The 13,224-nt window shown below is 45.8% G+C and overlaps 1 protein-coding gene across 8 annotated transcripts in view; it reads left to right on the top strand.

The window, feature by feature from the left end:
* The window catches only part of pxylp1 (2-phosphoxylose phosphatase 1), a 574,980-nt gene extending 565,774 nt beyond the window's left edge, over positions 1-9,206 (top strand). For all 8 annotated transcript variants that reach the window (XM_085990500.1, XM_085990493.1, XM_085990494.1 and 5 more), the window contains one exon: positions 8,109-9,206. In XM_085990500.1, coding sequence (XP_085846626.1) covers positions 8,109-9,040 — 932 coding nt within the window. In that variant the 3' untranslated portion in view covers positions 9,041-9,206. The remainder of the gene's footprint in view (positions 1-8,108) is intronic.
* The last annotated feature ends 4,018 nt before the right edge of the window (positions 9,207-13,224 follow it).

Below are 13,224 nucleotides of genomic sequence, written 5' to 3'. Positions count from 1 at the left end.
AGGGGAGGAGGGAGGGAGGGAGAAGGAGAGGTGGGAGGAGGGGAGAGAGAGTAAAGCAGGGACGGGGAGGGAGAGAGAGCGGGGAGGGAGAGAGGGGGGGAGGGAGAGGAGAGGAGAGGGGGAGGGAGAGGAGAGGGGGAGGGAGAGGAGAGGGGGAGGGAGGGGGGAGGAGAGGCGGAGGGAGGGAGAGGAGAGGGGAGGGGAGAGGAGAGGAGAGGGGGAGGAGAGAGGAGAGGGAGGGAGGGTGAGGAGGGAGGGAGGGAGAGGAGAGGGGGGAGGGAGGGAGAGAGAGGGAGAGGGAGGGAGGGAGGGAGAGAGAGTAAAGCAGGGAGAGACAGGGGGAGGGGAAAGAGAGAGGGTGAGGGAGGGAAAGAGTGAGGGTATGGGACAGGGAGGGAGAGCTCGCCTTCTTCCTTCCTTCCTTCGCAGGGGTCCATCGGGCCAGGCCTCAGGTGCTCCTTCCCCCCCTCTCTTCTCAGGCTAATCCCGAACTAAATCCAGCAGTCTCTCTCTCTCTCTTCCCCCGTCTCTCTCTTCTCCCCCAGTCTCGTCTCTCTCCTCTCTTCCCCCTGTCTCTCTCTTCCCCCCGTCCCTCGTCTTCTCCCCCAGTCTCTCTCTCTCACTCCCCCGTCTCTCTCTCTCTCCCCCCAAGTCTCTCTCTCTCCCCCCAGTCTCTCTCTCTCTCTCTCTCCCCCCCCAGCGTCTCTCTTCTCTCTCCCCCCCAGTCTCTCTTCTCTCTCTCCCTCCCAGTCTCTCTCTCTCTCTCTCCCCCAGTCTCTCTCTCTCTCTCTCCCCCCGTCTCTCTCTCTCTCTCCCCCCAGTCTTTCTCTCTCTCCCCCCAGTCTCTCTCTTCTCCCCCTCCTCAGTCTCTCTCTCTCTCTCTCCCCCCAGTCTCTCTCTCTCTCTCTCCCCCAGCCTCTCTCTTCTTCCCCCCCAGTCTCTCTCTCTCTCTACCCCCCCGTCTCTCTCTCTCTCTCTCCCCCAGTCTCTCTCGCACTCTCTCCCCCCAGTCTCTCTCTCTCTCCCCCCCAGTCTCTCTCTTCTACCCCCAGTCTCTCTCTCTCTCTCTCTCTCTCCCCCCAGTCTCTCTCTCTCTCTCCCCCCAGTCTCTCTCTCTCTCCTCTTCCCCCCAGTCTCTCTCTCACTCCCCCGTCTCTCTCTCTCTCTTCCCCCCCAGTCTCTCTCTCTCTCTCTTCCCCCCAGTCTCTCTCTCTTCTTCCCCCCAGTCTCTCTCTCTCTCTCTCCCCCCCAGTCTCTCTCTCTCTCTTCCCCCTAGTCTCTCTCTCTCACTCCCCCGTCTCTCTCTCTCTCTTCCCCCCAGTCTCTCTCTCTTTCTCTCTCTCTTCCCCCAAGTTGCTCTCTCTCCCCCTATTATGTCCGTGTATAATTGAGACACGGACAGCAGGAGTTGATTATAACAAGTCTTTGCTGAGTGGAGACAATCGGAAAACTGAAACTACAGAAGGTTGCTAACGCCTTTTATACAGGGGTGGTCACTGCCCGGTACTGCAGTCTGAGACCAGTTATTCCCTTAAAGGTACATACACAACAATTCCTCCCCTTTTAGATAAACAGTACATAACATTCATTTAACAACTAAATGATAACTAATTACAATTAAAATTACGGTTGCTAGATACATTGGTTGAGGTTAAGCCAATTATAAGTTCAGTCTTTGAGGAGGCTTCCTGATTCTGTCTGGATAACGCCTCTTTGGGGTATCAGGTTCTTCTGGCAAGGTTGAGTCGGGATCAATGTCGTTGTTTGGTTCATCTGCTTCCAATATCACCGATTCTGCGGTAGATGCAATTGGTACGTCGGTTTCATCGCCAGGTGTATCAGATCGTGGTGTGGAGTTGACGTTTTCCAGTGACTCTAGAATCTGGTCAGCATGGCATCTTACAATGCTCTCTCCAACGTCCACGGTATACATGAGAGGTCCTTGCCGTGTACAAATCGTTCCTGGCTGCCATTTCTCTGTGTGGTAGTCCCGGGCCAAAACTGGTTGACCTATCTTAAAACTCCTGGTCGGCCCTTTCATTCATATTCTGAAACTGCCTGTTCTCCACATCTCTTCGGACGTTTGGCTTAACCAAATCCAAGCGGCATCGTAGTCTTCAATTGAAGAACATCATGGCTGGAGTTTGGTTGGTAACCGCATGTGTCGCATTCCGTTAGGCAAACAAGAAGTTGTCCACCTTGTGTTGTAGGGGCATATCTCCATTACACATTGCCTTGATAGCCTTCTTGAATGTTTGAACAAACCTCTCGGCCAATCCATTAGTGGCTGGATGATATGGGGCAGATGTGTAATGCTTAACACCATTGTTCTTTAAGAACCTCCGGAACTCTTCAGACACAAACTGTAGTCCATTGTCAGAGCAAATCTGTTCAGGCAGCCCATTCCTGGCGAATATGGTTCGTAAGACTGTGATAGTTTTTTCTGTGGTGGTTGAGGACATTTTTATTACCTCTGGCCACTTTGAATGTGCATCCACCGCAACTAACAACATTGAGTCCATGAAGGGACCAGCAAAATCAATGTGCACCCTTTGCCATGGAGATGAGGGCCACTCCCATGGATGTAGAGGGGCTTGTGGTGGGGCGTTTTGGACCTTCTGGCATCCTGTACAGCTCTTGGTCATCTCTTCAATTTCTCTATCGATTCCCGGCCACCACACAAACGCTCTGGCTAAGTTCTTCATTTTTACCCCTCCCAGATGACCCTCATGAAGCTCATTGAGCACTCTATCCTTCAATTTGGGTGGAATTACTACTCTGGATCCACATATCAAGGTTCCTCTGCACACTGACAGCTGTTCTCTTCTCAGCGAGAATGCTGGCAGCAGTGGTTCGCCATGTGCTGGCCATCCCTTCACCGTTAAATCATAGACCCGGGATAGTGTCGGATCATTTCGTGTTTCCTTTTCTATGTTTGCATTCATCACAGGGAGTCATTCGACTATGGTCGAGTGGAATATCTCCATTGGATCCACTGCAAGTTGTTCTTCCACCATCGGCAACGGTAGGCGCAACAATCCATCAGCATTCCCATGCTGTTTAGTTCCTTTGTACGCAATGTCATATTGGTGTGCCCCTAGGAAAAGGGACCACCTCTGTAGCCGTTGTGCTGTCATTATCGGTACGCCCTTCTGAGGGTTGAAAATGGAGACAAGAGGTTGATGATCAGTTAGTAGAGTAAATTTTTGACCGTGCAGGTAGTGATTGAACTTCTTCACCCCCCACACTAGGCTGAGGGCCTCTCTGTCAATCTGGGCGTAGTTACGCTCGGCTGAAGTTAACGAGTGTGACGCAAAAGCTATCGGCCTCTCTAAACCATCAAGGAATTTACGTGACAATACCGCCCCAATGCCGTAGGGAGACGCATCACACGCCAGTCTTATCGGTAGTGATGGGTTGTAGTGAGCCCATACTTCTCTTGAAGTGATTAAGTCCTTACTCTTCTGAAAGGCCCGCTTACAGTCATTGCTCCATTTCCATGCTACTCCCGTTCGTAGTAGGGCGTTCAGTGGGTGCCGAATTGTGGACAAATTCGGTAAAAACTTATGGTAGTAATTCACCAATCCGAGGAATGACCTCAGTTGCGACACATTTTCAGGCGCTGGGGCCTTAACAACCGCTTCAATTTTGTCAGGGGACTTATGTAACCCCTCTTCATCAATCACGTGGCCACAATACGATATCTGTTTCTTAAAAAACTCGCACTTGGGGCGGTTGGCTCGTAGCCCGTGTTCCCGTAGTCTAGTGAGCACCTGTTCTAGGTTGTTAAGGTGTTCACTGTCATCTTCACCTGTCACTAGGATGTCGTCCAAGTAACACTGAGTCCCCGGAATCCCTTGCAGGACTTGTTCCATCGCTCTTTGCCATATCGCCGGAGCTGATGCTACTCCGAATACCAATCGATGATACTGGTAAAGAGCTTTGTGAGTGTTTATCGTGAGATACTTCCTAGAGGATTCTTCAACCTCCATCTGCAAATACGCTTGTGCTAGGTCAATTTTTGTAAAACGCTTCCCTCCAGATAGTGAGGCGAAGATGTCTTCTATCCTTGGAAGAGGATATTGTACAGTGTGAAGGACTGGGTTCACCGTCACCTTGAAGTCCTCACAGATGCGAACCTTCCTTGGCTCCTCAGACTTATTGTTTAACGTTTTCTTCATGACAGGAACGATGGGTGTCGCCCACTCGCTCCAGTCTACCTTAGACAACACGCCTGCATTCTCCAGATTCTCCAGCTCTACCTCAACGGCTGGGCGAATTGCATATGGTACCGGTCTTGCTTTGAAAAACTTGGGAATTGCATTCTCTTCTATTTTTATCGAGGCAGTTACGCCTTTAAGAGTGCCCAGTTCTTGTTGAAATACCTCTTTGGCGTTAGCTAAGATTGTTGACAATCGTCCAGGAGTGACGTCGTCATCTTTTTTACCATCCACCGTCATTGCCTGAATGGAGTGCCAATCTAAGCTTATCTTTCTGATCCATTCACGACCCAATAACGGTGGTCCACCATCTTGCAGTATGTAGAGATACAATTTCCGTATTTTCTTGCCGTTGTATTCGACAGGCACCCTTATTTTTCCTCTGGGGTATACTTTTTGCCCCATATACATCATCAAGACGATGGATGTCTCTCTCAAGGGTATGTGTGAGAATAGCCGCTCGTAGTCTCGTCGATTCATGACGGTTAGCGCTGACCCTGTATCCAATTCCATTTTAACTTGGGACCCTGCTATCGTGAGGGTGACCTAAATGGTTTGGTGATCCTCTTTTGCGATTACATTGTGAAGTTTGAGACAGCTTAGTCTCTTGTTCCCGGATTCACTATCGCTCATCTGGTCTTCGGAACTACTGTCCGTCATCTTTTGTACATTCTTGTACGGTTCCTTAGTAGCCTTTTTGTTGTTGTTGGTCTTCTTCCCAGACCTGCAAACTCGTGCAATGTGTCCCATCTTTCCGCATTGCCTGCATATTTTGTCCTTGGACCAGCAGTCCTTCTGGTCATGGTTAGTTCTGCCGCAGCGATAACATTTTGCAAATCCCCGTGTCATTTCGTGGGTGCCGTATTCCTGTGGCTTTTGTTGTATTTCCGCAGCTCCCCTGGCTGCTGCTTTGTACAATACTGCCACGCTGAAAGCCTTATCTAGCGTCAGCTCTTTCTCTGAGAGTAACTTCTTCTGTGTTCCTTCACTCAGGAGTCCACAGACAAATTTGTCCCGTAGGGTATCTGCCAGTCCTGCTCTGAACTGGCAGTGCTTTGATAGCTTGCGTAGTTCCGTAAGGTACTTAGCATTGCTCTCATCTTTATGCTGAGTTCTCCTGTGGAATTTAAATCTTTCTGCTATCAGCAGCGGTGCAGGGTTTAGGTGTTCCTGTAGGATAGCAACAATTTCGTTAAAACTCTTCGCCTTCGGTTTGGCTGGAGTAATCAGGTCCCGCAATAGGCCGTACATTCTAGCGCCCATTAAGTTTAGCAGTACCGATGCCTTTTTCTCATCGGCTATTTCGTTTGCCTCGCAATATACCTCGACTCTTTCCACATACGTGGTCCAGTCCTCTATTGCATTATCAAAGGCAGTGATACAGCCAGTCTTCGGCATCTTGAAAATCTAAAATGGCGCCTCCCGCGCTTTGCCTTCTTCCCCGATTTAACAAAATGGCGCCTCCCGCGCTTTGCCTTCTTCCCCGCTGATTAAGATGGCGCCTCCCGCGCTTTGCCTTCTTCCCCGCTGGATTAAGATGGCGCCTCCCGTGCTTTGCCTTCTTCCCCGCTGTTGCTAGCGCTGCTTTCCGTGGTTTCCGTTGCAACCTGCAGCTCCTCGCGGTTTTCTGTGCGTTTAATATTCTTTTATTTTATTATTTTCCCGTCATGGAACAACCCTGTGGGACTCTTGCCTCCCTCTTCTCGGGTCCGTACGCTGCCCGGCTTCGTAGCACCGGCCGCGCCCTGTGTGCTCCACCCTCTCTCTCTCTCCCCTTCCCGACAACGCTGCTCGGCCCCGTTGCAAGCCACCCGCTCGAGTTCTCGACCGCCGCAGCCCAGGAAGGATCAGTGTACTACCTGCCACCAGCCCGATTAGCTGAAGCACCGTCGACAGGAACCAAGCCCCGCTCTCGACAGCTTCTCCTGTAATCTTCAACTCCGCTGACTCAGGGGCGGATGCCCGTGGTCGACGCCTGTTTCTACTGCTTCTTTCTTCCTTCTGGCCCCGACCTCTGCTCACTTTGCTTCAGGAACGGATCCCATGAGGTGGTGCAGATTGTAGGTAAGTTCGTATCTGCTCGTCGCCAATATTATGTCCGTGTATAATTGAGACACGGACAGCAGGAGTTGATTATAACAATCTTTACTGAATGGAGACAATCCGAAAACTGAAACTACAGAACGTTGCTAACACCTTTTATACAGGGGTGGTCACTGCCGGTACTGCAGTCTGAGACCAGTTATTCCCTTAAAGGTACATACACAACACCCCCCAGTCGCTATCTCCCCCCCAGTCTCTCTCTCCCCCCACCGTCTCTCTCTTCTCCCCCCAGTCTCTCTTTCGATCCCCGGGCTTCTCTCCCTCCCCCAGTCTCTCTCTCTCTCTTTCCCTCTCTCTCTCTCTCTCTCTCCTTCCCACGCAGACAGACAGACAGACAAACTCATTTGTATATAAAAAAGTTATTTGTACTTTTTTCATAACAACATGCCCTCAAAAACCCTCGGCACCGCCGGGCACTCCAGCTAGTGTATGTATAAATGTGTGTGTATATAAATATATGTTTGTAAATTATCTCTTTATGAAAGATGTTGGAAGAATGTTGACATGCTGGGTCCGATTTTAAAGATGAGCGAGATTGCTGGGGCCTGGGTCAGTATATGTGATTCTTGGCCCTCTGCCGGGTGAGGCTGGGGCCATTTTAACTCCAGGGCTTCATCTGCATAATTCGAAGCAGTGTCCTGTCTGATCCCTGTGGGAGGAGCTATGTGGCCAGTCGGCAGGAGCGGGATTTTGGGTGGCAGGAGGCCACCATCAAATGCTTCAAGGCACTAATTTAAGTGTTTAGGAAGGCATTCGGAGGGGGACGGAATATCAGGGCAGGAAAGGCTCGAAATTTCCTTGTGTGGGGCTTGGAGGAGCATTCCTGCCTCTCCTGGCCCACAGGGAAACAGATCTTTTTTAAAATAACTGATTTGCTGTGCTCATACTCTTGGATCCACTTACAGGTACACACAAGCCTGGGGTTAGGATTGCAGTCGGGCCCCGATGATGTCATTTGAAGGATGTCAAGGCCTTGGAGAGGGTGCAGAAGAAATTTACTAGAATGGTACCAAGGATGAGGGATTTCAGTTATGTGGAGGGACTGGAGAAGCTGGGGTTGTTCTCCTTAGATTAGAGAATTTATAAGAGGAGTATTGATAGAGATGTTCAAAATCATGAATGGTTTTGATAGAGTAAATAAGGAAAAACTGTTTCCAATGGCAGAAGGGTCAGTAACCAGAAGGAACAGATTTAAGGTGATTGGCAAAAGAACCAGAGGCAACATGAGGAACATTTTTTTGCACAGCGAGTTGTTGTGATCTGGAATGCACTGTCTGAAAGGATGGTGGAAGCAGATTCAATAGTAACATTCAAAAGAGAATTGGATAAGTACTTGAAGCCTAAAAAATTACAGGGCAACAGGGAAAGAGTAGGGGAGAGGGACTAATTGGATAGCTATTTCAAAGAGCCGGCACAGGCATGACAGACCAAATAGCCTTCTGTTCTGTATCATTCTATGAATCTATGAACCCGATCTACTCCATAAATACAGCACTGAATAGCTTTGAGGATATTTAGCAGTATTCAAGCTGATGAATATTTTGTTACTCAAATGTGTGATGGTGTGGCGCATGTCCTAATGAATAATTATCATGCAGAGTATGCATGTGTACACTCCTTCATTCAGATGTGCCATATCTCACTTTACACTGAGTAACTCTTGTTGCTCATTGCTGGATGCCACCGGAATAGGGCAAAGTGTAAAAAAACAATTCAAGTCTCAAAGAGCTGTTTGAACCCAGCATTAGAAATGGCTCTTTACAATCTCAGTTTTTTTGCTTGCAGGTGTTGTCCAGCATCTCCTGAATGGAGACCATTTGCACGACACTTATATTAAGAAACACAAGCTGCTATCTGACAACTGGGCAATGAAACAACTTTATGTGGAATCAACAGGAAAAAGCCGGACACTGCAGAGTGGGCTAGCTCTGCTGTACAGCCTACTACCGAAATTCGATTGGGGGAAAATACATATCCGGTACCAGTGGAGCACCATTTTCTGCTCTAACAGCTGTGACTGCCCAATGCGTAATCACTATCTGGAGGAGGAGCAACGTCGCCAGTACAACTTGCGGGTTAAGAACAGCCTGTTGGAACGGACATACATAGACATGGCAAAAATCGTGGGGATTCCCACAAGGCAGTTGAGAGCAGCTAATCCCATTGATTCCCTGCTGTGCCGTTTCTGTCACAATGTCTCATTTCCCTGCACAGAACATGGTTGCATTAACTTGAACCACTTTAAAGTCATCAAGGCACATCAGCTGGAGGATGAGGGAGACAGGCAGAGGAAGAAACTGTACTATAAATATGCACTGCTTGCAACCCATCCGATTTTAAACCAGACTGTCACTCGCATGCAACGGATTGCTCAAGGAAGAAAGGATGAGATAATTGCTCTCTACTCTGCCCATGATGTCACAGTGGCACCCCTGCTCAGTGCTTTGGGCATTACTGATGCTAGTTTCCCTCGATTTGGCGCCCGAATAATCTTTGAAATGTGGCAAAATGGAAAAGACAAAAAAAATAATTATGTTCGTATTCTTTATAACGGTGATGATGTCACATCCCAAACCTCATTCTGCTATGGGCACAAAACACATTCTAAACAGCTCCTCTGTCCTTTTGAACATTTTCTAAATTTTGTAAGAAAGGACATGTTTGCAATTTTTAACAGCACCAATTATTATGACGCATGCCACAGAAGGATGTTTTGAATATTTCAACTGGTGAAGCCTCAATGTAATGCTATGTGTTGTATGTTTTAAATGTTACTGATTTGAACATCTGCTGTTATATTTTGATGACAACATTCCTTTCCCAATAGCAGAGCTGTTTTATTTCCAATGACAATAAAGGAACATGTGGATTGTATGAATTTCATTCTGCCATTATGCGATATGATGCTGTGTTCCAGGGACTTGATTATTAATCCAGATTCTCTCATGTTTTATATTATCAGATTCCATTGAAGCTAAACAAGCCATGGTAACTTAAAGCAGTTAAATACTGATGAATCAGAGGCGTTCCGATGAAAGGTCATCGACCTGAAACGTTAACTCTGTTTCTCTCTCACAGATGCTGCCTGACCTGCTGAGTGTTTCCAGCATTTTCTTGTTTTATTTCAGATTCCCTGGGTCCAAAGTATTTTGCTTCTAAATGCTGATTAGAATTGAATCCTTTTGTGGAGGAGGAAAGGGTTGCTTTCAGTTAGTAACGACTCTCCTCAACCTTACCTAAGGGACATGTTTAAAAGAGGTCAGGTCTTCCTTCCCTTGAATTAAAAAGGCCTGATGCAAAACTTTATAACTTTATAACCTACAGGTTACTGATAACTCTGGAATTTTTGAAGACATTAAACTTGTTTTGTGCACTCTTTAATCTGTTACTGTTAAAACATTTCTTCCTGTGATGTGGGCGTCACTGGCGAGAATATTTATTGTCCATCTTGAGTTGCTTTGAGGGCATCAAGAGTCAACCACATATTGTGGGACTGGAGTCATGTGTATGCTAGACTAGGGGTGGCAGGCACTTTCCTTGAAGAACATGAGTGAAGCAGTTGGGTTTTTACAACAATCCAGCAGCTTTCATGGTCAATGTTTGCTGGTGCCAACACACAAATGACCAGATTCATTAAATTTTATTTCACACTTTGCCATGATGGAATTTGAACTCATAACCTCTGGGTTACCATAACCACAACCACTAGGCTACCAGAAATGCTATTTTATTACTTTCAGTGTTGCAGAATTCTGTTTTCAACTTTTAACTTATTCTGTTTCCAGACACTGCATTAATTAATTCTCTACCTCCTCCTTTATGGTGCACTATAAAGAGATGCAGCACATAAAATGGGAGGAGATTAACACGCATATTTCTACTTAAAACACATGACATAATGATTATAGTGAAGTCACTATTGTATTTTTCATCTCCAAGGTTAACCATCTCTCGTGTATCATCATACCCTGCTGCCCTGTGTTATCACGCACTCTGCCAAAATGATAGGTCGGCTTATTTTTAAAGGAAAATAATCTCTGTGGAAAGTTAGAAAAATCAGACTCTGCTTTAACTTTAGGCATTTTTTTTGTGGATATGTAGAGCAGTGTAGAAAAAGGCATTTGTGTTTCTGAAAATATTATTGTGCACATTCTTGCATTGAAAGGTGCAGACTCTTCTGTAAACTTGGGTTTTCATCACAAAAGCACTCTTGCATTTTGATATCATGATTTAGAAATTCATTGGCACCGTGCCCATTTTCTGGGTGCAAAAATAGGGTCTTAAGCGTCCAATATGTCGGACGGCCGTGCGTGCCCATTCCATGCTGGAATGTGCTTTCTTTTATATGATGCACATTGGTCAACTGCAAATTATTTTCTTGTAAACTTGCAGTAATGATACCACAAACCAATTTAATGTCCCTCCATGAATGACACTTCTCCCAGCTGTCACTTGTCTAAAAATAAAGACTTCTCACTCAAAACGTACAGCACTAAAATACTTGCATAAATCCCACTGCCTCTGGTAGTTCTCTTTTTATCACGTTAACAAGGGGAAGAAATCCCCTGGTCACTAGGTGTCGTGGCATTGCATCATTGCATTTCCTCTAGTGTTTCTAGGAGATTGGACACCATTTCAGTAGAAATACCGAATAGAGAAAATCTTCAATAAAGCAGTTACAATGTCGCTGCACAAAACAACAAGAGCAATTCTTATGGAGCATTGTGTTCTAATCAACCCATGTGAACAATAATTTACTGTTTAGGCTTTGTGAAGCATCTACAGGGACAGAGTACAAACAAATGAAAAAGTAGTACCATGTTAGACTGGCTAAAAAAGGACACCAAGTTATTCACAAATTTAAATCAATTCATAGCACAATATTGTTTGCATATAGTATCATAGTAAATAAAATAAACACAAAGGCCTTGATTTTCATTGGGGATGGGGGGGCAAGAAGGGTGCGGGGAGCCCAGTAGCGGGCGATGAACCTGGCAAAGCCGGAGACGTGGAAGTCCTGTCGATCTTAACAGCAGGACCTCATTTAAATAAATCTATGCAGAGTCCTGCCCGATAACTGACCAGATTGACTACCTGGCTGGCGGGCAGGAGTGTGCATCTGGCAGCAGGAGGCCTCAGCCGGGGACCTGTGTGAACAGGTGGGTGAAGCCGTGACCCAATATTCTAGGTCCTAACACCCATATACTCACCAGTAAACTAGCGGTTGCCCATTGAGAATCTGAGTTTGATAGAAACGCCAGTCTAGAAAGGTATGACCCAGGGTGCTTCAGTGATCATGTCATTTAGCTTTGTGTTTTGGTTTAGCTTCCATTTTGGCCAACTCGATTCTCCTTTTACTCTGGTTTCAGAGTAATTCAAGTGGCTAATTTCAAATAATTTAGGTTTCTGCTGATCCAAACTTAGACTTTCAAGATTTAAATCAATTGAGGCAATCGGAATAGAATTAGGCTTCATGACAGCTGAATCTCAAATGAAGTCAAGCTTAAAATGTTCCTTCCTACCATGGTAGATTGAACTCTTATACATATACAGTAATGCACAAGTCATCTGGAATAAATTTCAAGCCTTCCTAACTAAGTTGGCCTAGTTCATAAGAGTAAAAATATAAATTTAAAACAATCCAAAATGCTACAAAGGTTACAATCCAATCAGTAGTACATGTGGAAATACTTTCCTCTGAAATATGAGGGAAAGATTGAATTGCAAGCTTCCAGTGATTTAGTTAAGAGATCTTTTCAACTTGCAACTTAAATGAGAATCTATTATTTGGAATAGCTTGATCCTGTTAACCACAACTGTGCTCTTGACCATACCACATGGACTGCCCTTCCCAAAATGAATCTCCTGTCAGCTACACTGACTTGTGAATAACCAAGCATGGTGTCCAATTGAACCCGAGTTCAGGCTTCTTTTCTGTATTGGCATTGCTCAGCATTAAGGGAGAATTACTGCCAGTTAAGTGGCAAGAGCATGACTTGGGTGACTGCTCTTCACAGTAAATGACTGCTGGCATGTCTGCTAAAGGGCATAAAGTGATACTTATTTTTCTTGTATTCATATGCAAAATGCTTCTCCCTTCACCCACATTCTTGGAGAAATGGCAACAGTTGCTGTAGGGTTTGATATGTGGAGATAATAAATAATGATCAAATAGCATTGTTATTTGGCTAGAAGTTGATTTCACAATGCAGACCTTTTCATCCACATGAAAGTTTAGTGATGCACTTTTCCCACACTTGCCTGCTGGGATATGTTTTTCCTCATGCTGTGCCTTCCCCTGCTGCTTTGTACTTAATAGATAAAGTTCAGCTTGTGGCAATGGGAAAGTGAGAGGACATCCTTCTCTCTTCTTTTATTATTGTTATCATTACTGGCAAATGTTTCATTCCTGACAGAGCTTTCTTGTTTTCTTTTTGATCGTTTGCTAGCTACAGTGACACAATACATTGAAGCCATGAAACAAAAGCCTGGAAAATTATACGTTTAAATATAATTCTAAAATCCAAGGTTTCCATGGCTTTTCCATCGAAGTTATGGTGAAGGAGTGGGACAATCCCTGTGGATATTCACCCTTATGATATATGCTTGATACATGTGTAGAAAGCAGAAGAAATGTTCTCAGAGTATGAAATGCTGGAGAAGAAATTAGATAAAGATTTGAAGCAGAAAGAATATGGCGCAAGAGCAAGGCAATGAGATTGGAGTAGAAAGCTCTAATGTAGACTTAGCACAGGCACAGGCACGATAGGCTGAATTGCTCATTCTACTGTCTCCTTTCTATAATTCTATGACACTATTCTGACTCTTGCATATGCTAATGCAGGGCCTAACACCAGCTTTAGGACCCCTCGCGTAAATTGGGCTGCCAATTTCCAGTTGT

The sequence above is a fragment of the Somniosus microcephalus genome, chromosome 6 (genome assembly GCF_052327205.1).
Source record: "Somniosus microcephalus isolate GS21.2 chromosome 6, FLI_Smic_1.0, whole genome shotgun sequence".
Classification (NCBI taxonomy): domain Eukaryota; kingdom Metazoa; phylum Chordata; class Chondrichthyes; order Squaliformes; family Somniosidae; genus Somniosus; species Somniosus microcephalus.
Note: the sequence above shows the minus strand (reverse complement) of the source record. Positions and strands in the feature narration are given on the sequence as shown.